The sequence below is a fragment of the Rhinopithecus roxellana genome, chromosome 4, assembly GCF_007565055.1.
Source record: "Rhinopithecus roxellana isolate Shanxi Qingling chromosome 4, ASM756505v1, whole genome shotgun sequence".
Classification (NCBI taxonomy): domain Eukaryota; kingdom Metazoa; phylum Chordata; class Mammalia; order Primates; family Cercopithecidae; genus Rhinopithecus; species Rhinopithecus roxellana.
The window spans coordinates 27,904,163-27,931,777 of NC_044552.1; the positions used below are offsets into that span (position 1 = coordinate 27,904,163).

At 41.9% G+C, this 27,615-nt stretch overlaps 1 protein-coding gene across 1 annotated transcript in view; it reads right to left on the reverse strand.

Moving 5' to 3' along the window:
- Positions 1-27,615, reverse strand: part of NUDT3 (nudix hydrolase 3) — a 123,408-nt gene that overhangs the window by 46,641 nt on the left and 49,152 nt on the right. Inside the window, exon 2 of the mRNA XM_010358070.2 lies at positions 24,375-24,485. Within this exon, the coding sequence (XP_010356372.1) occupies positions 24,375-24,485 (111 nt within the window). The remainder of the gene's footprint in view (positions 1-24,374; positions 24,486-27,615) is intronic.

Consider the following 27,615-nt stretch of genomic DNA (forward strand, 5'->3'; position numbering starts at 1 on the left):
CCTGTCTTGGGCAGGTAAAAGGAGGGCAGGAGGAAGTCAGAGACAGAGATTCTGTTTTCTGAGGCCTGCTCCTGACGCCTAAAGTGCTCCAACATTATAACAAAACACTGTTAACTCCAAAAGGCTATGACAGTTAGAAGCCGGGAACCTGAGATGAAAACATATATATGTTTCAATATCACAACAGTAAAGAGAAACTTCTGTCTCCTTTTTAATAATTTATATGAACCTCCTAGTTCACTTCTGTATCCAATATTTGAAAATACTCTTGAAAAGCCCACAGTCAAGAAGGAGAGCTGTTAATAGGCAAAAACTCAGACAGAAAGAAATATATCAAAATGTTACTAGTGGCGAGTATGAAAATTTTAAATTTTGTTCTTTTTACTTTTCTGCTTTTTTTTTTTTTTGGAGACGGAGTCTCGCACTGTTGCCTGGGCTGGAGTGCAGCAGTGTGATCTTGGCTCACTGGAACCCCCACCTCCCGGGTTTAAGCGATTCTCCCGCTTCAGCCTCCCAAGTAGCTGGGATTATAGGCACCTGCCACCACACCCAGCTGATTTTTATATTTTTAGTAGCGATGGGGTTTCACCATGTTGGCCAGATTGGTCTCAAACTCCTAACCTCATGATCCGCCTGCCTTGGCCTCCCAAAGTGCTGGGATTACAGGCGTGAGCCACTGCATCCAGTGCCTACTTTTCTGCTTTTAAAATGTCCACACTAGCCTGGGCACAGTGACTCATGCCTGTAATCTCAGCACTCTGGGAGGTCAAAGTGGGTGGATCTCTTGAGTCTAGGAGTTCGAGACCAGCCTGGCCAACATGGTGAAACCCTGTTTCTACAAAAAATACAAGAAAATTAGCCAGGCATGATGACATGCACTTGTGGTCCCAGCTCCTTGGGAGGCTGACGTGGGAGGATCACCTGAGCTCAGGAGGTCGAGGCTGCAGTGAACTATGATCACACCACTCCACTCCAGCCTGGACAAAGTGAGACCCTGTTTCAAAATAAATAAATAAATAGTCCACATTAAATATATAGGAAAAACACTTGAAATTTATATTACAATGAAATGGTGAAACAAGCACTTATGTATCAGCACGGAAAGTCATAAAAGCTTTGATAAAATGTAGTGACTAAGCTGAAAACCGAAAGAGGTGTCTCTAGGTGGCAAGAGGATAGGGTAGGGTTTCTAGAAGGAGGGACAGTAGGGAACCACATGCATTATGTCAGATGTGTGGGGTCCTGGAAGGGAAAGCAGTTAGAATGGCATATAGGGTCCGAGATAGCACAGACATCCTTAAGGTTATAATATGTGCTATCTCAGGCCAGGCACGGTGGCTCATGCATGTAAACCTAGCACTTTGGGAGGCCAAGGGAGGTGGATTGCCTGAACTCAGGAGTTCAAGATCAGCCTGGACAACACGGTGAAACCCCATCTCTACTAAAATACAAAACATTAGCTGGGACTGGTGGTGTGCACCTGTAATCCCAGCTACTCAAGAGGCTGAGACAGGAGAATCGCTTGAACCTGGAGGCAGAGGTTGCAGTGAGCCAAGATCACACCACTGCACTCCAGCCTGGGTGAAAGAGTGAGACTCCATCTCAAAATAATAATAATAATAATAATAATAATAATAATAATAACAATGATAATAATATGTGTTGTCTCCTTCATCATTAATAGAATTAGTTTTAAAATCTTGGCTAACCTAATAAGAGCAAGATACCAGCTTGCTTTAATTTGCATTTATCTGATAATCAGTGAGGTATAATATACATATTTTTCACTTATTATTTCTTCTCTGCTTAGAAGTGGCAAATCTCAGGGAAGATCGACCATCACTATCTTTCCCAATCCATTCCATGGGTGTGCAAGTCACTCAGCAGTACTACATTCTCACCAAGGCGCCCAGGTACTAGAACCTCCTCAAGTGACATGAGCATCAGAAAGCACACAGCATACCTATGTGCAACTCACCAAAAATATTTATCCTAAATCTAATCAAGCCTCCAAACCTGGGCTGTTCAAAATGGTGACCATGATACACATGTAGCTATTGAGCACTTGAAATATGGCTAGTGTAACTAAGAGACTGAATTTTATATTTATTTATTTTAATTAGTTTGTTTTTGTTTTTGTTGCTTTACTGCTTCTTGTGGAGCAGAACTATCCCATAGGCAGTGTGCCCAGAAAGCCTTAGTTTAACGAGCCACATAAGCTAGTGGCTGCCATATGGAACAACGAAGATATATAACTTTTCCTTCACTTTAGAAAGTTCTGTTGGATGGCACTGTTTTAGACTAAGCTGCTAGAAATACAGAGGATGGCGGGAAAAGTTAAAGGAAACCAGGAAGAAACAATCAAACAAAACCAGGATGTGAGGCATTTTATGAGACAACTACCCTGGACTCTTTTTTTTTTTTTTTTTGAGACAGAGTTTCGCTCTGTCACCCAGGCTTGAGTGCAGTGGTGCAATCTTGGCTCACTGCAAACTCCATCTAATGGGTTCACGCCATTCTCCTGCCTCAGCCTCCCAAGTAGCTGGGGCTACAGGCGCTGCCACCACTCCCGGCTCATTTTTTGTATTTTTAGTAGAGAAGGGGTTTCACTGTTAGCCAGGATGGTCTCAATCTCCTGACCTCATGATCCACCTGCCTCAGCCTCCAAAAGTACTGGGATTACAGGCATGAGCCACCGTGCCCAGCCCCTGGACTCTTATAAAATAGTCAGTATCATGGGGGCTAGGCATATGGAAAGAATGGAAATACAGTTCTATGATAAAACAGCCTAAAAAGACATACAATCAACAGTAATTTGTGAACCTAAGTTAAGGCCTAGTGAGGAAACAAATGTAACAAACATTTGATGGTAACTAGGGACATTTGAATATAGAATCAATACCGGATAATATTATGGAATTATTATAAACCTCCTTAGGTGTGACAATGGTATGTGGTTATGCAGGAGACTGGCCTTATTCCAAAGAGATGCACGCTACTAATTCACAATAGCAAAGAGGTGGAATCAACCCAGGTGCCCAAGAATGGTGGACTGGATAAGGAAAATGTACATATACAAAATGGAATACTATGCAGCCATAAAAAAAGAATGAAATCATGCCTTTTGCAGCAACGTGCTTACAGCTGCAGCCCATCCTAAGCAAATTAACACAGAAACAGAAAACCAAATACTGCATGTTCTCACTTATAAGTGGCAGTTAAACACTGGGTATACATGCACACAAAGATGGGAACAATAAACACTGGGGATTCTAAAAGTGGGGTGGGGGGAGGTTGAAAAATGACCCATCAGGTACTATATTTGCTACTTGGGTAACACGGTCATTAGAAGTCAAAATCTCAGCAACATGCAAATATACCCATGTGCACATGTATCCCCCAAATCTAAATTTTAAAATGGAAAGAAGGAAAGAGAGGGAGGAAGGGTGGGCGGACACAAAGAAAGACAGGCTGGGCACAGTGGCCCATAATCCCAGCACTTTGGGAGGCCAAGGCATGTGGATCTCTTGAACCCAGGATTTTAAGACCAGGCTGGGCAACATGGTGAAACTCCATCTCTACAAAAAATACAAAAATTAGCTGGGTGTGATGGCTCGTGCCTGTAGTCCCAGCTACTCAGGAGGTTAAGGTGGGAGGACTGCTTGAGCCCGGGAGGTGGAGGTGACAGTAAGCAGAGATTGCGCCACTGTACTCCAGCCTGGGTAACACAGGGAAATCCTATCTCAAAAAAAGAAAAGAAACAAGAAACAGAAGAGAAGAGAAGAGAAGAGAAGAGAAAAAAGAAAAGGAAAAGAAATACATGCTAAAGAACAGAATTTAGGAGTGATGTGTCACGCTATCTACAACTTTACATTCAAATGGAATAGCCAAAAAAAGTTAACAATATAGAAAGATCAAGCGAGTATGCAAAAGGTCAAAAGATATTATATCTAGAAGAAGGTATAGTGTTTGTTTTACTATTTTTGAATTTTTCTTGCATGTTTGAAAATTTTCATGATTGAAAAGCTGGGAAAAAATAATTAGCCATAGAATTAGGGTACTATATAATCTTCTTTGCACTTTCTGTCTTTTCTTTCTACTAGGAACATGTATTATCTTTATAAACAGAAAAAAAAAGGTAAGCTATAGTGGGTACTAGCTTAATCAAGTGATCAAACTTGGCTACACTAATACATTAATAGCATCACTAAGTGCTTACAAGGAGCACTTAAAAACCTTCAGAATGGGCTGGGTGTGGTGGCTCATGCCTGTAATCCCAGTACTTTGGGAGGTCGAGGTGCACGGATCACCTGAGGTCAGGAGCTCGACACCAGCCTGGCCAACATGGGAAACCCCGTCTCTACTAAAAATACAAAACTAGCCTGGCATGGTGGCACACACCTGTAATCCCAGCTACTCAGGAGACTGAAGCAGAAGAATGGCTTCTTCTTCTGCAGGAGGCAGAGGATGCAGTGAGCTGAGATCGCACCACTGCACTCCAGCCTGGGTGACAGAGCAAGACTCCGCTTAAAAAAAAAAGCCTTCAGAATAAAAGCCTTGTTCAGATTATATAGTTTTTTGTTATTGTTATTGCTGTTGTTTTTGAGATAGGGTCTCACTTGGTTGTCCAGGACAGAGTGCAGTGGCATGATCATAGTTCACTGTAATCTTGAATTCCTAGCCTCAAGTGATCCTCCTGCCTTGGCCTCCCAAAGTATTGGGATTACAGGCATAAGCCTCTGCACCTAGCATGTCTCCATTTTTAGGGTTAAAACTTTACAAATCACTCTAATGGTCTCAGTCAAAAGCACCCATATATTTAAAGCTAAAATGGTCACTAACACAAATATGTAATAACGTTATGAATACCACTTTTCATACAGTCAATAGTATCTACCATGAATTTTTGCAAAAACCAGAATGACAGACTCACTAAAAAGCCAATCATCTTTAGGATGACTCTAGAAGTAATCACGGAAATAATCCAGGGGCAGCCATTTACCATTTTGTAACAGCCTCAGAGCAGAGACGCTTCTCTGAAAAGAGAGAGAGGTGGTTCTACTAGGAACACGGCTCTGGGGCCAGTGTTGAATTACACTCAGGCACATGAGCACAGAGCAAAAGCTGAGTACAGGAATCATCACAATTGCATGTCAGCCAGGCCCTTCACTGGAGGCTATGTCTATGCCAAGGTTTGCCTTCATCCCTGAACTGTAACTGAGAGGGAAGGCCCTTTCTAAGTTCTCAGCTGCCAGAAACGGGATTCAATACCAATTTACTTAAGGGTCTGAAAGCTAGTGCCAGAGATCTATGGGATTCATTCTGTCCTCTAATGTAAAACTGCCTCACACTACCTTCTACAATAAAACATGATATGCTTTTTCTGATCACTTTATATAATCAATTTTTTTTCTTTTTTCTTTCTTTTTTAAAGAGACAGGGTCTCGTTCTGTTGCCCATAGCTTGCTGCAGCCTCAAACTCCTGGGCTTAAGCGATCCTCTCTCCTCAGCCTCCTGAGTAGATGGAACTGTAGGTGCAAGCCACCATGTCCAGCTCATTTAAAAAAAAATTTTTGTAGAGACAAGGTCTCCCTTTGTTGCCTAGGCTGGTCTCAAACTCCTGGGCTCAAGTGATCCTCCCACCTTGGTTTCCAAAGTGCTGGGATTACAGGCGTGAGCCACTGCACCCAGACAAAATTATTTTTCAAAGGATAAGCTTTTAACTTCTTTTGCTGTATTTTTGTGTATGAGTTTTCCTAGGAGGGCGGAATAAAGATGCTTCCTCACACAAAAATATATGTTCATGTTAGGTGAACAAAGGCTTTCCTGCAATTTTTATTACGGATCCACATTTCCCACTAAATCCTTTAAAAAGAATAAATTGTCAGAATAAGATCCTCACATATAATGTATTAAGACACGATGATTCTTACATACTGTAGTGCTGTGACCAAAGGAGCTAAAAATATCTGTCTTCTTACCAAGTAAAAATAAAGACACGGTAGTGCTGACAGACATGGCAATACTGACAAACACTCTATATTAGGGAAAGTGGCATCTATCACATCACTGTCCTTTGTAGCCTCCAGCTCAGATCTTGAATGTAGCTGGTATATAATAAGAATTTATGCTTATTTTCTCAACTTTTCATTTTGAAAAATGTCAAACATACATAAAATAGGCAAGAAAAATTACTTGCCTATTTTAGTTCTGATTTTAAAGATAAAGCTATAGGCCATACTTGTACATTGTTATTAGGAATTCATATTCATGTGATTTAAAATTCTTTAAAAATTAAATAATGGAAGTTCAAGAATTTCATCTAAATAAAGCCTGCTTTTAAACAAACGGGGTAACTCACAGTCTCTCTTATAGCAATTTACATCTAGATACACTTTCTAATTTTAATATTTTTATTTAACAGTAAAATATTCTCAAAGTTAAAAACCTTTATTTGCTTTCGGAGACAAAAAACAAAAACAAAAACAAAAACTATCTTCTAAGAGGTTGGAGTTTATCAATTTACAGTTTAAAGTTAAAATCCGGAACACAGCTCATTCATTTAATTAACACATACTTCGGCTGTTTTTCACTATGAGCCTTTCAGTCCTACTATTGTTGCTGTCTTTTTAGTTCATATGCAGATATTACTCTAACATTTTTAAAATTAAGTTGCCCACATTGAAAGATCAGAAGATCTTCCATGAGAATCCAGCTTTTTTTTTTTGAGATGGAGTCTTGCTCTGGCGCCCAGGCTGGAGTGCAGTGGCGTGTTCTCAGCTCACTGCAACCTCTGCCTCCTAGGATCAAGCAATTCTCCTGCCTCAGCCTCCCAAGTAGCTGGGATTATAGGCACCTGCCACCATGCCCAACTAATTTTTGTATTTCTAGTAGAGACAGGGTTTCGCCATGTTGGTCAGGCTGGTTTCGAACTCCTAACCTCAGGTGATCCACCCGCTGTGGCCTCCCAAAGTGCTGGGATTACAGGTGTGAGATGTAGGGTCCAGCCCTAAGGGGTTTGGTGGGTGTTCTCCCCATGTGTGGAGATGAGAGATCATAAGAAATAAAGACACAAGACAAAGAGAAAACAGCTGGGCCTGGGGGACCACTACCACCAAGACGCAGAGACCAGTAGTGGCCCCGAATGGCTGGGCGCGTTGATATTTATTGTATACAAGACAAGAGGGAAGGGTAAGGATGGTGAGTCATCCAAGTGATTGATAAGGTCAAGCAAATCACGTGATCATAGGACGGTGCCCTTCTCTTATAGGTAGCCGAATCAGAGAAGGAAGGCAGCATACATCAGCGTTTTCTTCTATGCACTTACCAGAAAGATCGAAGACAGACTGGGCGCAGTGGCTCACGCCTGTAATTCCAGCACTTTGGGAGGCCAAGGTGGGGAGATCACGAGGTCAAGAGATCAAGACCATCCTGGCCAACATGGTGAAACCCTGTCTCTACTAAAAATACAAAAAATTAGCTGGGCGTGGTGGCGGCGCCTGTAGTCCCAGCTAAGGCAGGAAAATCGCTTGAACCTGGGAGGTGGAGGTTGCAGTGAGCCGAGATCACGCCACTGCACTCCAGCCTGGCAACAGAGAGAGAGACTGTCTCTAAAAATAAAAATGTTCTACTCTTGTATAAAATGAAACATGAAATTCTGCTTTCCTGTTAGAGACTGTTCGGAGATACCATATGGAGCGTTCTGGTTGCTACGTGTGTGTATATATATAGAGATATACATATAAATACATATATACGTATACACACACATATATAAATATATATTATATATATATAATATATACGAGAATATGAGAACAACCTTTTTTTTTTTTTTTTTTTTTTGACATGAAGTCTTGCTCTTATTCCCCCGGCTGGAGTGCAATGGTGCGATCTCGGCTTACTGCAACCTCCACGTCCCAGGTTCAAGCAATTCTCCTGCCTCACCCTCCCGAGTAGCCGGGATTACAGGCGTCTGCTGCCACGCCTGGGTAATTTTTGCATTTTTAGTAGAGACGAGGTTTCACCATGTTGGCCAGGCTGGTCTTGAACTCCTGACCTCAGGTGATCTGCCTGCCTTGGCCTCCCAAAGTGCTGGGATTACAGATGTGAACCACCGTGCCTGGCCAAGAACAACTATTCTTTTGCAGGGACAGGGAATACACGGTACAGGAATTAGGATAAGAAGACACATATTTTTAAAATAAAGTTCACTAAGGCATTTCCCATGTTCTTATTAGAAAATACAAATGGTGCCGGGCGTGGTGGCTCATGCCTAGAATCCTAGTACTTTTGGAGGTCAAGGAGGGCAGATCACTTGAATTCAGGAGTTCGAGATCAGCCTGGGCAACACAGTAGAACCCCGGCTCTACAAAAAATATAAAAATTAGCTGGGTGTGGTGGTGCACGTTTACTTGTAGTCCCAGCTACTCAGGAGGCCAAGGTGGGAGGATCACTTGAGCCAGGGAGGTAGAGGTGGCAGTGAGCTGAGATCACGCCACTGCACTCCAGCCTAAGCAACAGAGCAAGACTCTGAGAAAGAAAGAAAGAAAGAAAGAAAGAAAGAAAGAAAAGAAAGAAAGAAAGAAAGAAAGAAAGAAAGAAAGAAAGAAAGAAAGAAAGAAAGAAAGAAAGAAAGAAAGAAAGAAAGAAAGAAAGAAAGAAAGAAAGAAAGAAAGAAAAGAAAAGAAAAGAAAAGAAAAGAAAAGAAAAGAAAGAAAGAAAGAAAGAAAAGAAAGGAAAATATAAATAGAATCAAGAGTTAAAATAACTTTTCCTTTTTTTTTTTTTTTTTTTTTTTGGAGATAGAGTCTCACTGTGATGCCCAGGCTGCAGTGCAATGGCACGATCTCGGCTCACTGCAACCTCCACTTCCCAGGTTCAAGCAATTCTCCTGCCTCAGCCTCCTAAGCAGCTGGGACTACAGGCATGTGCCACCATGCCCAGCTAATTTTTGTATTTTTAGTAGAGATGGGGTTTCACCATATTGGCCAGGCTTGTCTCGAACTCCTGACCTCAAGTGATCCACCCACCTTGGGCTCCCAAAGTGCTGGGATAATAAGGGTGAGCCACTGTGCCTGGACTAAAATAACTTCTTGATAGGCTGCTATAAGACAGATTTTTTTTTTTTTTTTTTTTTTTTTTTTTTTTTTTTTTGAGACGGAGTCTCGCTCTGTCACCCGGACTGGAGTGCAGTGGCCGGATCTCAGCTCACTGCAAGCTCCGCCTCCCGGGTTTACGCCATTCTCCTGCCTCAGCCTCCCGAGTAGCTGGGACTACAGGCGCCCGCCACCTCGCCCGGCTAGCTTTTTGTATTTTTTAGTAGAGACGGGGTTTCACCGTGTTAGCCAGGATGGTCTCGAACTCCTGACCTCGTGATCCACCCGTCTCGGCCTCCCAAAGTGCTGGGATTACAGGCTTGAGCCACCGAGCCCGGCCTGCTATAAGACAGATTAACAAGGCGAGAGATAATTGAGCAGATATGAACTCTTGCTGTGCCATTAGGAAGGCAACCTCAATTATTCTACATTAAGGTATTTAGACTTTCAAACTTTCTTTTTAAGTTGTCCATGACCTGGATTTTTCTTTTTTTCTTTTACAAACTTTCTTTAATGAAGGTTAATTAAGTAAAACATGCTGTGGAGTTTTTATTTTATGTATGACACCGTACATACATAACTTGTACAAAAACTTGAGGGAGGGCAGCAGAGATACAGGGAAATCTAAGCAGACACCACCAACCTGAAGATGGATTGTTTCTACGGCAAAGCAACAGGTGGCATGAGCCAGAGGAGCAGCACAGAAGTACTATGAGGATGTAAGTGAGGAAGTCACCGAGAACTAATCACACTTTTTAAAAAAGCAATGGCTGTGTCACAAACTATCAGGCTGACTGCAGATACAGTTGGCCCTCCGTGTTTGTGCACTACACATCTGTGGATTCAACCAACTGCAGATCAAGAATTTTTTAAAAAATTGTATCTGTACTGAACAGGTACCGACTTTGTTCCCTTGTATTTCCTAAACAATACAGTATAACTATAGTTGATCCTTGAACAATGTTGATCCTTGAACAAGTTGGAAGGGTGCCAACTCCCAAGCAGTCAAACATCTGTGTATACTTCTTTTTGTTAACAGGGTCTTGATCTGTCACCCAGGCTGGAATGCACTGGCGCAATCAAGGCTCACTGCAGTCTTGATGCTGGGCTCAAGCAATTCTCCCTCCTCAAACTCCCAAGTAGGGACTACAGGTACATGTCAACACGCCCAACTAATATTTTTTTAAATTTTTTATTTTTTGTAGCAATAGGGTCTCACTATGTTGCCCAGACTGCTCTCAAACTCCTAGCTCTAGCCACCATGTCTGGTGGGTATATAATTTTGACTCCCCCAAAACTTAACTACGAATAGTCTACTACTGACCAGAAGCCTTACCAGTAACAGTTGATTAACATATATTCTGTATGTTGTGTGTAATATTACTATATTCTTATAATAAAGCTAAAAAAAGAAAATGTTATTAAGAAAACCACAAGGAAGAGAAAATATATTTACTATTCATTAAGTGGAAGTGGAGTCCAGTAAAGGTTTTTATCCTCATCATCTTCACACTGAGTAGGCTAAGGAAGAAGAGGAGAAAGAGGAGGAGTTGGTCTTGCTGTCTCAGGGGCCACCTCAGAGGCAGAAGTGAAGGAGGTAAAAGAGGAAGCAGGAGAGGCGGGCACACTCAGTATAATAGTGTAACTTTTACTGGAAAAAAATCCACATATAAATGAACCCATGCAGTTCAATCCCCTGTTGTTTAAGGGTCAACTGTATTTACACAGTGTTTACACTGCATGAAGTATCATAAGTAATCCACAAATGATCTAAAGTATATGGGAGGGTATGTGTAGGTCATATGCAAATACTTTGCCACTTTATATAAGGGGCTTGAGCATCTGCTGATTTTTATATCCACCAGGGGTCCTGAAACCAATATGAAGGAACAGGTACCAATGAATGGCTATAGACTTTAGGCCCACAATTTTCTCCTTTTTCTGTTTTTGGATGTTCTCTATTTTTGTGATAATACTCTTGGGATGGCTGAGGTGAGAAAAGGTAAAGGAAATGGGAATGTAAGACAAACAGAAAACAGAACAGTATCAGACACAGCTTCCCTTTTTTCCCTGTCAGCCAAGAGTTTTACCTTTCCCACTGAATTAGCAAGAAAGAATAGCTCTGAGATCATACAAAGAGGTGCTTTCCTTTTTTATTACAGAAAGACTATCATCACATGGCTGGCTCACACAGCTTTTGCTGCCCTGGTCTAAATAGGCACTGTTACTAAAGCCCATGGCAGGCCATGGGAGCAAGCCTGTTCCCCTAACCCTGTAAGGGGTCACTCTAATAGGATTTTGACCACAAGCAGCTAAAAAATCGAGGCTAATTTGCAAAAGGGAATATTTTAGCCCTCCCCTTAAATGTGGTTGCTAATGTGTCAACTGCTTCAGATTTATCTGTTTCTGAAATTCAGCCAATATGCTACAATTTTTAAGCTGGGCTGAACAAAGCTTTAGAACAGGTGGAATTTAATGAGACCTAGGACTGACAATGCCATGATAAACTACTGAATAATCTCAATCCTTTTATGTTTATATGGAAACTTTTTCTAGTAATAAAAGAAACACACACTCAATGCGGAGAACTTGATAACCTATAAACATAAATATAACTACTGCAAACATTTTGGTGGACATCTTTCAAGGAGCCATAGCATTAGGAGTGTTGGGGACGAAAGATGTCCTGGATTCAAATCTTACCTTGAGCACATTAGGCTGGACACAACTTGTTGGGGCAAATCACTCAACCTCAGCCTTTTCTCTCCTGTAAAATGTAGATAATAACAGTTCCTACTACATACACAGGACCTTTGGAAAAGCTGCTGCAGATGGTACTTAACCATGGGTTGCCATGCTTTTATAGCATGTGACTTCACTACTCTGAGCACAGCTAAGAGAATCAAATATCAGCAACTGACGCAAAGGTAAGGTAGACATTTTCAAAATGGCCAGACGCTGATGATGTGGCCTGGCTCTGCCTAAAGGGGCATACTACATGAAGTTGTCACTAGGCAAAACCAATCAGGTCCTCTTTTAGGAAGGCTGAACACAGAGTCAACAGACCAGTAAGTTTTGCATAAGAGAGGAAAAACACAATATAAAAGCAGTAAGTGAGGAGGCTGAGAAGAGATGAGATAGGCAGGTCCTCCGCAGTAGAAGAGAGGGGCTGAGCCATTGGCATGTGACCAGGCTCCTTGAGCCACTCTGCATTCCCACTGTTGTTCCACCTGACACAAGTGATGCCTGCCTGCGCACTGTGACCCAAGTTTCCAGCTTTGTACAGCCTTGGCTGGGCAGGTGCTGTGACAATGTCATGTTCTTCCTCACTTAACTGATGCATTTGGAGAATATGTCTATTTCTGACAACCTAAAAGGATATACTGCAGTTGCATTTCTGTAGCTGTTCCAATAGTTAGGTCAATAATTGTAGCACTCTATGAAGCACTTGAGATATGTGTTGAGCACAGGAGATTCAACAACGAGCAAGAAAAAATGGGGCCGGGCGCGGTGGCTCACACCTGTAATCCCAGCACTTTGGGAGGCCGAGGCAGGTGGATCACCTGAGGTGAGGGGTTCGAGACCAGCCTGGCCAACATGGAGAAACCCCGTCTCTACTAAAAATACAAAATTAGCCAGGCATGGTGGTGCACGCCTATAATCCCAGCTACTTAGGAGGCTGAGGCAGAAGAATCATTTGAACCCAGGAGGCAGAGGTTACAGTGAGCCAAGATTGTGCACTCCAGCATGGGCGACAACAGTGAAACTCCATCTCAAAAAAAGAAAAAAGAAAAAATGGGGACCAGGTACAATGGCTCACACCTGTAATCCCAGCACTTTAGGAGGCTGAGGGAGGAGGGGCTGGAAGCCAGGAGACCCTTGGCAACATAGCAAGACCCTGTCTCTGATAAATAATAATAATAATAAATTAGCCAGGCATGGTGGCATGCACCTGTAGTCCCAGATACTCAGGGTGCCAAGGCAGGAAGATTGCTTGAGCCCAGGAGTTTGAGGTTACAGTAAGCTATGACCACACCACAGAACTCTAGCCTGGGTGACGGACAGACGGACGGACGGACGGAAGGAAGGAAGGAAGGAAGGAAGGAAGGAAGGAAGGAAGGAAGAAAGGAAGGAAGGAAGGAAGGAAAGGGATGGAAGAGAGGGAAGAGAGGGAAGGGAGGGAAGGAGGGAGGGAGGGAAAGAGAGAGCAAGAGAGAAAGAAAAACAGAGACAGAAAAACAAAGAAAGGGAGAGAAAGAAAGGAAGGAAGGAAGGAAGGAAGGAAGGAAGGAAGGAAGGAAGGAAGGAAGGAAGGAAGGAAGGAAAAGGGATGGAAAGAGAGGGAAGAGAGGGAAGGGAGGGAGTGAGGGAGGGAGGGAAAGAGAGAGCAAGAGAGAAAGAAAAACAGAGACAGAAAAACAAAGAAAGGGAGAGAAAGGAAGGAAGGAAGGAAGGAAGGAAGGAAGGAAGGAAGGAAGGAAGGAAGGAAGGAAGGAAGGAGACTATACAGAGTATAAAGTCTAGCACAAAAGACAGATAATTCAACAAGCAACATCAATAAAGCATGAACAATACCACAGTGCTAGAAATACCGACTGCAATGGAAACATATAGCATGAGTGAACTCACTAGGAGGAATCACAAAGACTTCATGAATGAAATAACCTTCACGCTGATGCACTAAATTAGCTATGTTGATTCATGCTGTGTGAACTCCATGACCCCCAGCCTTGTGAAGTTATGGAGTCTTGATGAAGCAAAAGTGAACAGAGTCATGCCCTATCAGGTCACCTAAGAGTTGTGGCCTCATTTAATAGGAAGACTCAGTTTCTTCAGCAGGTAAGCATCTTTCAATCCTAGAAACATTTAGAATTAAATATAAAAATGTTCAAGGGAATCAATAAGTATTTTATAATTTATAATACTTTAGTCTTAAATATTATGATGTTTATTACCACATTAAGTATTTCTGTGTTAAGGAGACCAGACATAATCTAAGATCTTGTAATGCTTACGAGAATGTTACCTATTCTGGCCGGCAGTCTTGTGGCCTCAAATTTCAAAAATATAGTTGAATAATTTACTTCTGACTCATGATTTTAAGTTAAAAATCTTACAAAGCTTATATATAGCATGGGAATATTTAAAGACTCTAAAACATTTCTAAGAGTAATATATGAGATTTACAGGAGTTTGTAAAAAAAAAAAAAGTGTTTCTCTGTGTTTTATAAAACTTTGTATTTCTTTGAAAATGCTGTGTTTTGTTTTTCTTTTTGTTTTTTAAGATGAGGTCTTGCTATGCTGTCCTGTCTGGTCTTGAACTCCTGGGCTCAAGTGATCATCCTGCCTCAGCCTCCCCAGCAGCTGGGACTATAGGCCCATACCACCAGGCCGGGCTATAAATATTTTTGTCATTAATTTTAATTGACACATAATAATTGTACATATTTATGGAGTACAGTGACATTTTGCTATATGTATACAATATATAATGATAAATCTGGTTGGGCATAATGTGGCTGTAATCCCAGAACTCTGGGAGGCCAAAGCGGGCAGATGGCTTGAGCCTAGGAGTTTGAGACCAGCGGTGGCAACATGGTGAAATACAGCCTCTATAAAAATATAAAAATTATCTGGGCATGGTGGCGCGTACCTGGAGTCCCAGGTACTCAAGAGGCTGATATGGAAGGATCATTTGAACTCAGGAGATGGAGGGTGCAGTGAGCCATGATCGTGTCACTGCACTCCAGACTGGGTGACAGAGCAGGGCTCTGTCGCAAAACAAACAAACAAGTGATGATAAATCAGGGTAATTAGCATATCCATCATCTCAAATATTTATCATTTGTCTTGGGAACATTCAAAATCCTTACTTGTAGCTATTTGAAAACACACAATTGTCTATGGCCATACCACCATGAACGTGCCCAATCTCATCTGAAAATAACACAGTAAGTATTAAGTATAGTTACCTTACAGTGCTACAGAACACTAGAGCTTGTACATACGAGTAAGAACATGTGGTGTTCATCTTTTCTGTGCCTAGCTTATTTCTCCTTTATTTTAATTTTTTTGAGACGAGGTCTCGCACTCTGTCATGCAGGTTGGAGCGCAGTGGCATGATCATGGCTCACTGCAGCCTCGACTTCCTGGGCTCCAGCAATCTTCCCAACTTCAGCCTCCTGAGTAGCTGGGACCACAGGCATGTGCCACCACACCTGGCCAGTATTTGTATTTTTGGTAGAGGAGAGGTTTCACTGTGTTGCCCAGGAAGGTCTCGAACTCCTGACCTCAAGCAATCCACCCACCTCGGCCTCCCAAAGTGCTGGGATTACAGGTGTGAGTCATCCAGCTGGCTTCACTTACTGTTAATGTCCTCCAAGTTCAGCTGCCATGAATGACATTACTTTACTGTTTTTTATAGATGAATACTATTCCATTGTGTGTGTATATGTGTGAGTGCTGTGTGTGTGTGTATACTTAATATATATCACATTTCCTTTATCCATTCATCAGTTGGTGGGCACTTAGGTTGATTCCATATCTTGGCTATTGTGAATAATTCTACAATGAACATGGAAGTGCAGACTTTTAATACACTGAGTTCCTTTGTTTTGGATATACACCCAGAGAGATCAGTAGATCATATGGTAGTTCTATTTTCAGTCTTCTTTTTCTTTTTTTGAGACGGAGTCTTGCTCTGTCACCCAGGCTGGAGGGCAGTGGCACGATCTTGGCTCACTGCAAGCTCTGCCTGCCACGTTCAAGCAATTCTCCTGCCTCAGCCTCCCAAGTAGCTGGGATTACAGGCACACGCCACTATGCCTGGCTAATTTTTGTATTTTCAAATACAGGAGTTCGGCCAGGCTGGTCTCGAACTCCTGATCTTGTGATCTGCCCACCTCGGCCTCCCAAAGTTATTTTCAGTTTTCTGAGGAACCTCCATACAGCTTGCCATAACTGCTATACTAATTTGCATTCCTACCAATAGCATATAAGAGTTTCCTTTTCTCTGCAGCCTCCCTGGCTTTGTTGTTTTTGTTTGTTTGTTTTTCTTCTTGAGACAGAGTTTCACTCTTGTCACCCAGGCTGGAGTGCAGTGACGTGATCTCAGCATACTGCAAATTCCACCTCCCAGGTTTCAGTGATTCTCCTGCCTCAGCCTCCTAAGTAGCTGGGATTATAGGTACCCGCCACCAAGGCCAGTTAATCTATTTTTTTTTTTTTTTTTTTTGTATTTTTTGTAGAGAGGCGGTTTCACTATGTTGGCCAGGCTGGTCTCGAACTCCTGACCTCAGGTGATCTGGTCACCTCAGCCTCCCAAAGTGCTGGGATTATAAGCATCAACCACCACGCCCGGCATTCTTGGCTTTGTTACTGTGTTTTTAAGTAATAGCCATCCTAACTAGGGGAAGATAATATCTCACTGTGGTTTTAATTTGCATTTTCCTGATGATTAGTGATGTTGAACATTTTTTCATATACAGCTTGACCCCTGAACGGCACAGGTATGAACCATGTGGCTCCATTTATACATGAATTTTCTTCCACCTCTGCCATCTATGAGATACCAAGAGCAACCTTTTTTCTTCCTCCTCCTCAGCCTACTTAATGTGAGGATGACAAGCATAAAGACCTTATGATGATCCACTTCCACTTAATGAATAGTAAATGTATTTTTTCTCTCTTATGATTTTCTTAACAACATTTTCTTTTCTCTAGAATACAGTATATATAACACACAATATTCAAAATTTGTGTTACCTGAGTATGTTAACGGTAAGGCTTCTGGTCAACACTAGACTGTTAGCAGTTAAGTTTTTGTAGAGTCAAAAGTGATATAAAGGCCGGGCACAGTGGCTCATGCTTATAACCCCAGCACTTTGGGAGGCCAAGGTGGGTGGACTGCCTAAGGTCAGGAGTTTGAGACCAGCCTGGCTAACATGATGAAACCCCATCTCTACGAAAAATACAAAAATTAGCCAGGGATGGGGGCAGGCATCTGTAATCCCAGCTACTTGGGAGGCTGAGACAGGAGAATCACTTGAAACCCGGAGGCAGAGGTTGTAGTGAGCACTCCAGCCTGGATGACAGAGCGGGACTCCGACTCAAAACAAACAAACAAAAGGTTATATACACGCTTTTGAGTGGAGTGGGGGAGTTTGGGAGGGGTGTTGCTGCCCCTAATCCCCGCCTTGTTCAATGTATTTCTTGGCTATTTGTCTTCTTTTGAGAAACGTCTATCATATCATTTGCACATTTTAATATTGGATTGTTTTTTTGCTGTTGAGTTCTTTGTATACTGAATAGTAATCCCTTGTTGAATGAATATTTTGCATATATATTTTCTCCCATTCTGTAGACTATCTCTTCACCGTTGATCGTTTCCTTTGCTGTGCTGAAGGTTTTCAGTTTGATACAATCCCATCTGTCTATATTTGCTTTTGTCACGTGTGCTTTTGAGGTCTTACCTACGAAATCTTTGTCCAGACCAATGCCCTAAAGTGCTTCCCCCTGTTTACTTGTAGTTTTTCACAAGACTTTTCTTCATTCAAGAGCTTTATGAAGCTTTTTTTTTTTTTAAGTGGGACAACTGAAATTCTCAAAAAAAATCAAATATATTAAATTTATAAATGCAATCTGAAACATCTGAAGGTTTTCAACTAATTGGTATAGAGGTATTATCCACAAAGCCCCTCAAAAAGTGGCTATTAAAATCTCCTACATTTCCAAATAGAAAATCAGATCTGAAAGCATGTTTTGAAAACTAAATAAACCTCTAAATAGTGCTTTGTTTACAAAAGCTTCCCTTCAAGGACAATAAAAAACATCTATCAACATTTCAGGCCGGGCGCGGTGGCTCAAGCCTGTAATCCCAGCACTTTGGGAGGCCGAGACGGGCGGATCAAGAGGTCAGCAGATCGAGACCATCCTGCTAACATGGTGAAACCCCGTCTCTACTAAAAAATACAAAAAACTAGCCGGGCGAGGTGGCGGGCGCCTGTAGTCCCAGCTACTCGGGAGGCTGAGGCAGGAGAATGGCGTAAAACCTGGGAGGCGGAGCTTGCAGTGAGCTGAGATCCGGCCACTGCACTCCAGCCTGGGCGACAGAGCGAGACTCCGTCTCAAAAAAAAAAAAAAAAAAAAAAAAAACATTTCAAGTCTCTGATTTCAAGTCTAATTCTCTGTTAATAAAACTGGAAAATACACTTCTTTCATTCTGTTTTGATGGAAGCCACTGAACTGTTTCTGTTTTTGTAATGACATGTTCTCCTTATTTTTATTGTGTGTACATTTTATTTATTTGGATACTTACTCTAAAGTTCAAAGCAGTTCACAGACTTTTTTTATCCTCTCAATAATGCTGTAATAAAATATGGGATAAGATGATATGATTCTCCTCTGACTGCAGAAAAAAAATTTGCTCCAAGTCAGGAAGGATTATTAATTTTTTCTTTTTTTTTTTTTGAGACGGAGTCTCGCTCTGTCGCCCAGGCTGGAGTGCAGTAGTGCAATCTCTGCTCACTGCAAGCTCCGCCTCCCAGGTTCACACCATTCTCCTGCCTCAGCCTCCCAAGTAGCTGGGACTACAGGTGCCCGCCACCACGACTGGCTAATTTTCATTTTTGTTTTTGTATTTTTAGTAGAGATGGGGTTTCACCGCGTTAGCCAGGATGGTCTCGATCTAAAGTCAGGAAGGATTCTTTTTTTTTTTTTTTGAGACGGAGTCTCGCTCTGTCGCCCAGGCTGGAGTGCAGTGGCGCGATCTCGGCTCACTGCAAGCTCCGCCTCCTGGGTTTACGCCATTCTCCTGCCTCAGCCTCCCGAGTAGCTGGGACTACAGGCGCCCACCACCTCGCCCGGCTAGTTTTTGGTATTTTTTAGTAGAGACGGGGTTTCACCGTGTAGACCAGGATGGTCTCGATCTCCTGACCTCGTGATCCACCCGTCTCGGCCTCCCAAAGTGCTGGGATTACAGGCTTGAGCCACCGCGCCCGGCCAGGAAGGATTCTTTAAGGCTGAGAATGGCAGGCAGAGTTTGCCTGCAGTCAAAGAAGAATCACATGATCATATCCCACACTTTATTCTAGTATTATTGAGAGAATAAAGTTTCAAGATCAGGATTCTTTCAAGAGAGGAGCTAGGTAAGATACTAAACATATGAGGAATGTAGTTTAATTATTTGTGCTGCACTTTTCATTTCCTTGCTTCACGACCACTTTATTCCTATTCCACACTATTCTCCCTTTTACCTATAGAAGGATAGTATGCAATTTCCAGGAAACAAAAGTACAGTACCCTATATCCTTCCTACTCCCTCAATGCATTTCCTGTTGCAAACATCTGGTTTTCTACATCTTAGCTGCACTTGTATAACCCAGGGACAACTCAACTGTAGCACTCAAAAACAGAACAGCAACAGTGACAACAAATAAGGTAAGCTTTCCTGAAACAGACACAAATTCCAAATGTGCTCTACAAAAGTAGAACTGCCAGAGATATTCCAACCATAACTCCTAAAACCAAGTATCAAGTCTTTGCACAAGGTCTTTGAACTTTTTCCTCTCTGTCTACTCGAGAACCACCACTCCACTTCAGGTCTTGTAACAATCTGTCTGAATTCACAACTGCATGGTCACTCTCAAACACTATTTTTGCCTTAAGCACCTTAGAACTTACAGAAGCCAACTGGATTTAAATCAAAATTATTCAGTTAGGTCCACCAATGGGCCCTACCACACCACTTATTTGAACAGTCAAACTTCGAGTTCCTACAGAAAGAATTAGGCAAAGCTTCTGGTGCCCTCAGGCCTAGGGATGCAAAGTACAGAATCATACCTGCCATTCAGGGTGTGTCTACACCCTTCTAATTCCGCATTATCCCAGGTCTGACAGGAAAGTGGGAACCCAATTCTGCTTCACAGTAAAGAAAAGCTCACCAGCTACTTCATCCCTCCTCTATCTAATCTCCCTTATGTGGGGATATCATATATAAGACCACCATCACACTACCTACTGTATCCCCAAAGTCCCTCCAAAATGGAAAAATCTTAAATGAGCAGGTCTATAACCATCCAAACATTCTCCTAGGAGCCAGTCTTTGTGCCAGAGTTGGCTACTCTGCCAACAAGTGCCCCAGCATGCTGTACAAACTGTTCCCTCAAAGTTGAATTTTCAAATTATAGTTTCCTATTAACTCTGTATTCTTGGTAAGACATTAAGCTCACGTGATGATGGCAGAACCCAAATTTCTGTATCCCCAATTTGTGGCCCAGTATTTTGTGCAAGATGGATGGGCACTCAATATTTGTTGAACAGACAAGTAACATTCAATCAGTAAACAGTTATGAGGAAGGTGCAGATTCTGAACTGGATTCTGTCACAGCTTCATTTTCCCACAGAAACAAGTCTGCCTCATTAAACTACTGACACACTGTAGATCAGACACCTCTCTCACGGGCTACTGGACACTCTTCTTTAGAGGGGGATGCTTTGCAAAGACACCTCAATTCCTTGATGGGTTAGCATGGCCAAGCAGAGGAGAACGTCTGATACAACTAAAGCAGCTGTTAACATTCACAGGGAATCTGGTTGGGTCAAGATTTTTAATTGCAGACAACAGAATTCAACCTGATTAGTTTAAGATAATGGTTTATAAGGGATAAAAACAGTTACAGAATCACTGGGAGAGCTCAAGAAACACAAGCCTAGGTTCCAAGAACAATTCTTAAAACCACATGGCAGAACTGGACTGCCAAGGGAGTTGCTGTCTCTGGGGCGGATCAGGAAGCTGCCAAATAAAAGCCACCAGCCAAATCAGGAAGTTGACACTATAGCTGCCAATTCCAAAACCTTATCTCCTTTGTCTAAATGTGTGCCACCAAAACAGATGGGCCCGCTGCTCTCAGAACATGACCTCCTTGTGACTAAAGCAATCTTGTACAAGTGCTTTGTATTGGGGATATCTAAATATCATCAAGGAGACTTAGGTGCATTCCTTACCTGAGTCTAGGAAAAGTACTTTTTAGCTTTCTAATCTCTCCATGCCAGAAGAGTTATTGGAATGGGTGTGGAGACCACTAAACCATAGTCCATCCCTCAAAGAGCATTTCTCTCCACAGATCCATCAGGAAGAATTCCCACAACACTCATTGGTAAGAATTCAATACTCTAAGGCAGTAGGATCTCAAAATCACCAGAGGTCCTATTAGAATCAGATTCTGATACAGTAGATCTGGGTTGGGGTCTGAGATTTTCCATTTCTAACAAGCTCCTGGCTGATGCTGATGTTGCTGGTCCATCAATCACACTCTGAGTAGCAAGAGCTTAAACCAGGCATTATCTATGGTTCACCACAGTTTTTATAAATAAGGCTTCACTGGAACACAGCCATGCCCATTTGTTTATGTATTTTACTGTCTATGGTTACTTTTGCCCTATAATGGCAGAGTTAAGTAGCTGTGACAGAGACTGTATGGGCTGTATAATAAATTTTTTCTCATTCTAAAATTATATATTATCTATTCATTCTTTTTTAGAGTAAACATGTATTGGCACATTCCAATATAAGTTAAATTTCTAACAAAATAAACATTTTATCTTCTCTTATTGGTCATGCTTTTAAATTGCTTTAAATTAAAGTCTAAGAGGTTTCTCCAAGTCAAATCCTAGACGGTGAAGGCTCCAGTAGTTTAAACATGGAACTGATATACCTTTTGCCAGGAAGTTTAAGCATAAGCATGCGAAGCAACTCTGGAACACCAACATAAAGAGTCTGCTGGGGGACCTTCTGGGGAAAATTTCTTTTCTCTCAAATAAAGAGACCCATAGGCCGGGCGCGGTGGCTCAAGCCTGTAATCCCAGCACTTTGGGAGGCTGAGACCGGCGGATCACGAGGTCAGGAGATCGAGACCATCCTGGCTAATACGGTGAAACCCTGTCTCTACTTAAAAAAAAATACAAAAAACTAGCCGGGCAACGAGGCGGGCGCCTGTAGTCCCAGCTACTCGGGAGGCTGAGGCAGGAGAATGGCGTAAACCCGGGAGGCGGAGCCTGCAGTGAGCTGAGACCCGGCCACTGCACTCCAGCCTGGGTGGCAGAGCAAGACTCCGTCTCAAAAAAAAAAAAAAAAAAAAAAAAAAAAAAGAGAGAGAGAGAGAGACCCATGAGGTAAAACTGTGTGTCCTACATTTGAAAAGAATGTGTAAGGATAGAGCTGTGATAGCCATCTTGTCACCACAAGGAGACAAGCCCGCAAACAGAAGCCAATGTACCAAGGATGGCAGAACAGAAAGACGGGAAGCACCTGGGTTCTTAATACTGTTGAGCCAGCCAACCTGGGACGACTTATTACGTGATATAATAAGCCTGTTACAGAACAGTAATGGGCATAATAATGGGCATAATATTATTTTCAGCTGCATACATCCTACGTGGTAGAGTGATACATAATTCACAAAGGACATTCATACTCATGTTCTCATTTGAACCTCATATTCCCCTCCCTCCCTCCACAATGGAGTAAAAAGGAAGATATTCAAATGAAGGACAAAGGTCCAGGGTGTTTAAAGTTACTTTCTCATAGGTCACACAGTTATTAACTGACAGTAACAGAAACCAGGATTCCCACGTCAATGTTTTCTCTTCATTACACCCTCTCTTGATTCCATTTAGTTCTACCGGGGTTAGCCTCCTGTAAGAATGCCTTCTCATATCCTTTCTGTTAATGTTTATCACTTTCTATACTCTGACAATTTCTATTTAGGGTATTTCTTCAGCATCTGCATTGTTCCAACCATTGTTCTACCTATCAAAGAAGCATATATTAATTTCTGTTCACCTAGCTGTGTAACAGGAACAGGCATGGAAAGTAAGGATTTTTGATGGGAAGCGTGATTTTTGCCCTCAGAGAGAACAATTTAGTTATGGGTGTAAGATAGATGCTACAACGACAGTAACATAAGCCAATGTAAGTGTAGGAATTCAGAGTGAGGAAAGACCTCCTTGGATATTCCAAGGGTAAGATTATTCTAAGCGCACTTCACCAAAAGCTGGATCCAAAAGAAACATAGAAATTAGACTTGTTGTAAATGCTTTTTTTTTTTTTTTTTTTTTTTTTTTTGAGGCGGAGTCTCGCTCTGTCACCTGGACTGGAGTGCAGTGGCCAGATCTCAGCTCACTGCAAGCTCCGCCTCCCGGGTTTACGCCATTCTCCTGCCTCAGCCTCCCGAGTAGCTGGGACTACAGGCGCCCGCCATCTCGCCCGGCTAGTTTTTTTTTTTTGTATTTTTAGTAGAGACGGGGTTTCACCGTGTTAGCCAGGATGGTCTCGATCTCCTGACCTCGTGATCCGCCCGTCTCGGCCTCCCAAAGTGCTGGGATTACAGGCTTGAGCCACCGCGCCCGGCCTGTAAATGCTTTTTTATATGTTCTTAGAATCAATCTTAAATTCCCTCTAGAACGAGGAAATGGATTTCAAAAGCACTACCTATGTGACCAGGGTGAGTAAACTGTGGCAATAAAGCTTACACAACTGAGTTATGAGTCCTAAATGAGATAACAAGAAGAGCAGAGCATGGTGTCACCACAAGAGGCTATGGGAAAACAATAGTTCGTTTCTCTGGGTTTTGAATTGCAATCTGTTTCTCAGTTTCCCCCAGACTGTAAATTCTTGAAATAAGAGAACTAAGGGTGCATGACTTTATTTCTTCTATTTATTCTGGAGTATCTAGCAGGATATCATGGCCCAGAAACTCAACACATGTATGTGGAACATCATGTGACTAAATAAAAAAGAAGATACTATTATCTCTCAAGTTGTACCATTAACAGTATCCGGCTAACAGATTCACTGCTTTGGCCACAGTTCCATGGCTAGGATGCAGTAAGCACGTGAAAATAAGGGCCTCCTCCAAAGCTTAATGACAATGAGTCATTTATACTAATGCTGCCTGTTCCTCTTACTCCTTAGAGGTGAGGAACGATTTGCTTCTTGATTTTGTGCCACAGGTAATAGGCAGTGTTGGAAAAAATCCATGGGAAGTCACAAAAGTCTGGCATAAAAAGTCATGGGAAGTCTGGCATAGAGTGCCTGGTTAACATTACCATGTCACGACTCCATCACCCAGTAATAAAGGAGGGACCGGGGAACCATTCATTGTCCTTTTTCTGTGACTGTACGTTCATTCAGTGAGTGCTGATTTATTAAAGAACTACACAGATAGGACAGGTTCATGATGACAAGGCATAGCTGTGCCCTCTCTTCTCCATGCATACCTCCTCACAGACTTCACGAACTGCTGCCACACTTGGCTCCTCCTCAGGCTCCATGCCTCCTCCAGGGACAATCCATCTGTCTGGATGGCGACTACTGCTCACAAGTAGCACCTGTTAAGTCACAAAGGTTGCATGGGGGGTTAAAAATTCAAAAAGACACATCCACACAAATTCAGAGTTTAAACACCACAAACATCAAAGTAACCAAGACCCATTCTTTGTTTATGCCTTCCCAAATCACTTCTTGCAAAGTAGCTTTCGTTTTTATTTGTAAAAGTAGGCAATCAGCCAGTAAAAGCAGAAGGGCATCTGAAGACCATAATCTACACTCCCCTCAGACGCTCAATCACCTGCTCTATTTATCCCCTCCTTGTTCCTTTTGCCCTTTGAACACAGACCTGACAAGGTGAAAAAAAGACTTAAAAAAAAAAAAAGAAGATTGTCACTGATGAGCCTGTCAGCACTGAAAAAGCTGGCCAGAAGACAGAAGGCCCTTGACCACGATTGCCATCATGACCCAATACTTCCCCACCAAGTTTCTCACTCATGAACTGGGAGCTGTATCCTAGTTCCTGCTCCATCAGATGGCCACAGGCCAATACAATACACCACCCTAGACTCTAAGGGACCCTAATTCTCCTGGCCACATGAGAAGTAGAAAAATTCCTTTCATCACATTTTCAGCTAAAATAAAACTGGACTTTTTTTTAAAGACTCAGCCAGCATTCTGGTCAGAGTTGAAATAAAAATCTAGAATTTGCCTAGTTCCTTTTCCTTCCTTACCCTTCTCTGTAGGAAAGATGCTAAACAAAGTCAGTTGGACTCCCTGTTTGGAGGCTGAGTTGAGTTGGCATTATTTCCAAAACTAAAGGAATCTTCAACTGCTCCCTAAACCATTACTTTCTGATGATGACCTGTGAGCCTACAAACCAAACTCTGCAACCATCCTTGTTGCCTCAAATGAAATGCTACTTCCTCTCTGGCCCTTACAGATTCCACCACTGCCTTCTAGTTAATGACATTCCAGTTATCCCCAGCCTCTTCCTTGAGGTCTCTGCAGCTATGGACCCTTGGAAACTCTACCTTCATCCTCAGTCCCTCTTTTCCCTGTCATAAGAGATTCTTCTGATGCTCATCTACAAAATATGTGATCTGTAGATTCAGAGAAGATCATGGTGTTATGGGAAGGAAATCCATGAATCCATATTCAGTCACTAGTGTATAAGCCATGGACTGAAAAATTGTCTTAAACTTACAAGTACTATTTTTCAAATATATTTTAAGTTCTGCTTTGATTAATACATCGCAAAATAATTTAAAATACTATGAAATCCACAGTTTTTGGTTGATATGTATATATACTCAGTTAAAAGGTACTACAAGAGCCAGGTGTGATGGCTCACATCTGTAATCCTGGCACTTCGCAAGGCCAAGGCAGGAGGACTGCCTGAGCCCAGGAGGTAAAGACTAGCCTGGACAACATGATGAGACCTCGTCTCTACAAAAAAACAAAACAAAACAAAACAAAACAAAACAAAATACAACATTTAGCCAGACTTAGTGGTGCACACCTGTGGTCTCAGTTACTTGAGAGGACTGCTTGAGCCCAGGAGTTCGAGACTGCAGTGAGCTATGATCAAGCCACTGCATTCTAGCCTAGGCCACAGAGTGAGACCCCCAACTCAAAAAAAAAAAAAAAAAAAAAAAAAAAAAAAAAAAAAAATTCTCTCATTGGACTATCTCAGACCTTGTATGAAATCAAAATGGACCAACAACCTAAATGTAAGAGCTAGAATTATAACACATTTAGAAGAAAACACAGGGGTAAACTGTCATGATCTTGATATGATATGAAGATATATCAATATCTTGATATGATATCTCATGATATGAAGCATGAGCAACAAAAGGGTAAACAAGATAAATTGATCTTTACTGAAATTAAAAACTTGTGTAACAAAGGACATAATCAGGAATGTGAAAAGACAACCTACACAACAGGAGGAAATATCTGCGAATTCTATATTTAATACAGGTCCAGTATCTAAAACAACAAAAAGATAAACAGCATTTCTACAGAGAAGATATACAAATGTCTAATAAGCACATGAAAAGATGCTCAACATCATTAGTCATTAGGGAAATGCAAAGTCACACCAAAATGAGATACTACTTCACACTCACTAGGATAGCTATAATTCAATCAACCAAACATAGCATAAGAAGTGCTGGCAAGGATGTAGAGAAATTGGAATCCTCGTACATTGCTGATAGGAATGTACAATGGTTCATTCAGCCACTGTGCAAAACAATTTGGTTGTTCCTCAGTAAGTTAAACATAAAGTTACCATTAGATCTAGTAACTCCACTGCTAGGTATGTAACCAAAAGAACTAAAAACAGGTCCTCAAACAGATACTTCCATACAAATGTTTATAGCAGCATTATTTACAACAACCAAAAGGTAAAAACTCAAATATCCAATAAGAGTGAATGAATAAACAAAATGTGGCCTATACATACAATGGGATATTATTCAGCCATTAAAAAAACGAATTACTGACAGATGCTACAACATGGATGAACCTTGAAAACATGCTAAGTGAAGGAAGCCAGGCACAGAAGATCATATATGGTATGATTCCATGTATATGAAATACATAGAATAAGCAAATCCAGAGAAACAGAAACCAGATTGGTGGTTACCAGGAACTAGAGGAAGGGGAAAATGAGTAGCAACTGCCTAACAGGTATAGGGCTTTATTTGGGGAAGATGAAAGTATTCAGAAAGTAGATAAGAAATGGTGATTGCTAAATGCCAATGAATTGTTCATTTTAAAATGGCCAATGTTATGTGAATTTCATTTCAATTAAAAAAAAATAGTTTTGCAATCACAGTGATTTTTTTTTTTTTTTTTTTTGAGATGGAGTTTTGCTCCTGTTGCCCAGGTTGGAATGCAGTGGTGCGATCTTGGCTCACAGCAACCTCTGCTTCCTAGGTTCAAGTGATTCTCCCGCCTCAGCCTCCCGAGTAGCTGGGATTACAGGCGCCTGCCACCATGTCCAGCTAATTTTTTGTATTTTTAGTAGAGACGGGGTTTCACCATGTTGGCCAGGCTGGTCTTGAACTCCTGACCTCAGGTGATCCACCCACCTTGGCCTCTCAAAGTGATGGGATTACAGGTGTGCGACCACGCCCAGCCAATCACAGTCATTTTTTAAAAGCTGAAGGGAGTCAGTGC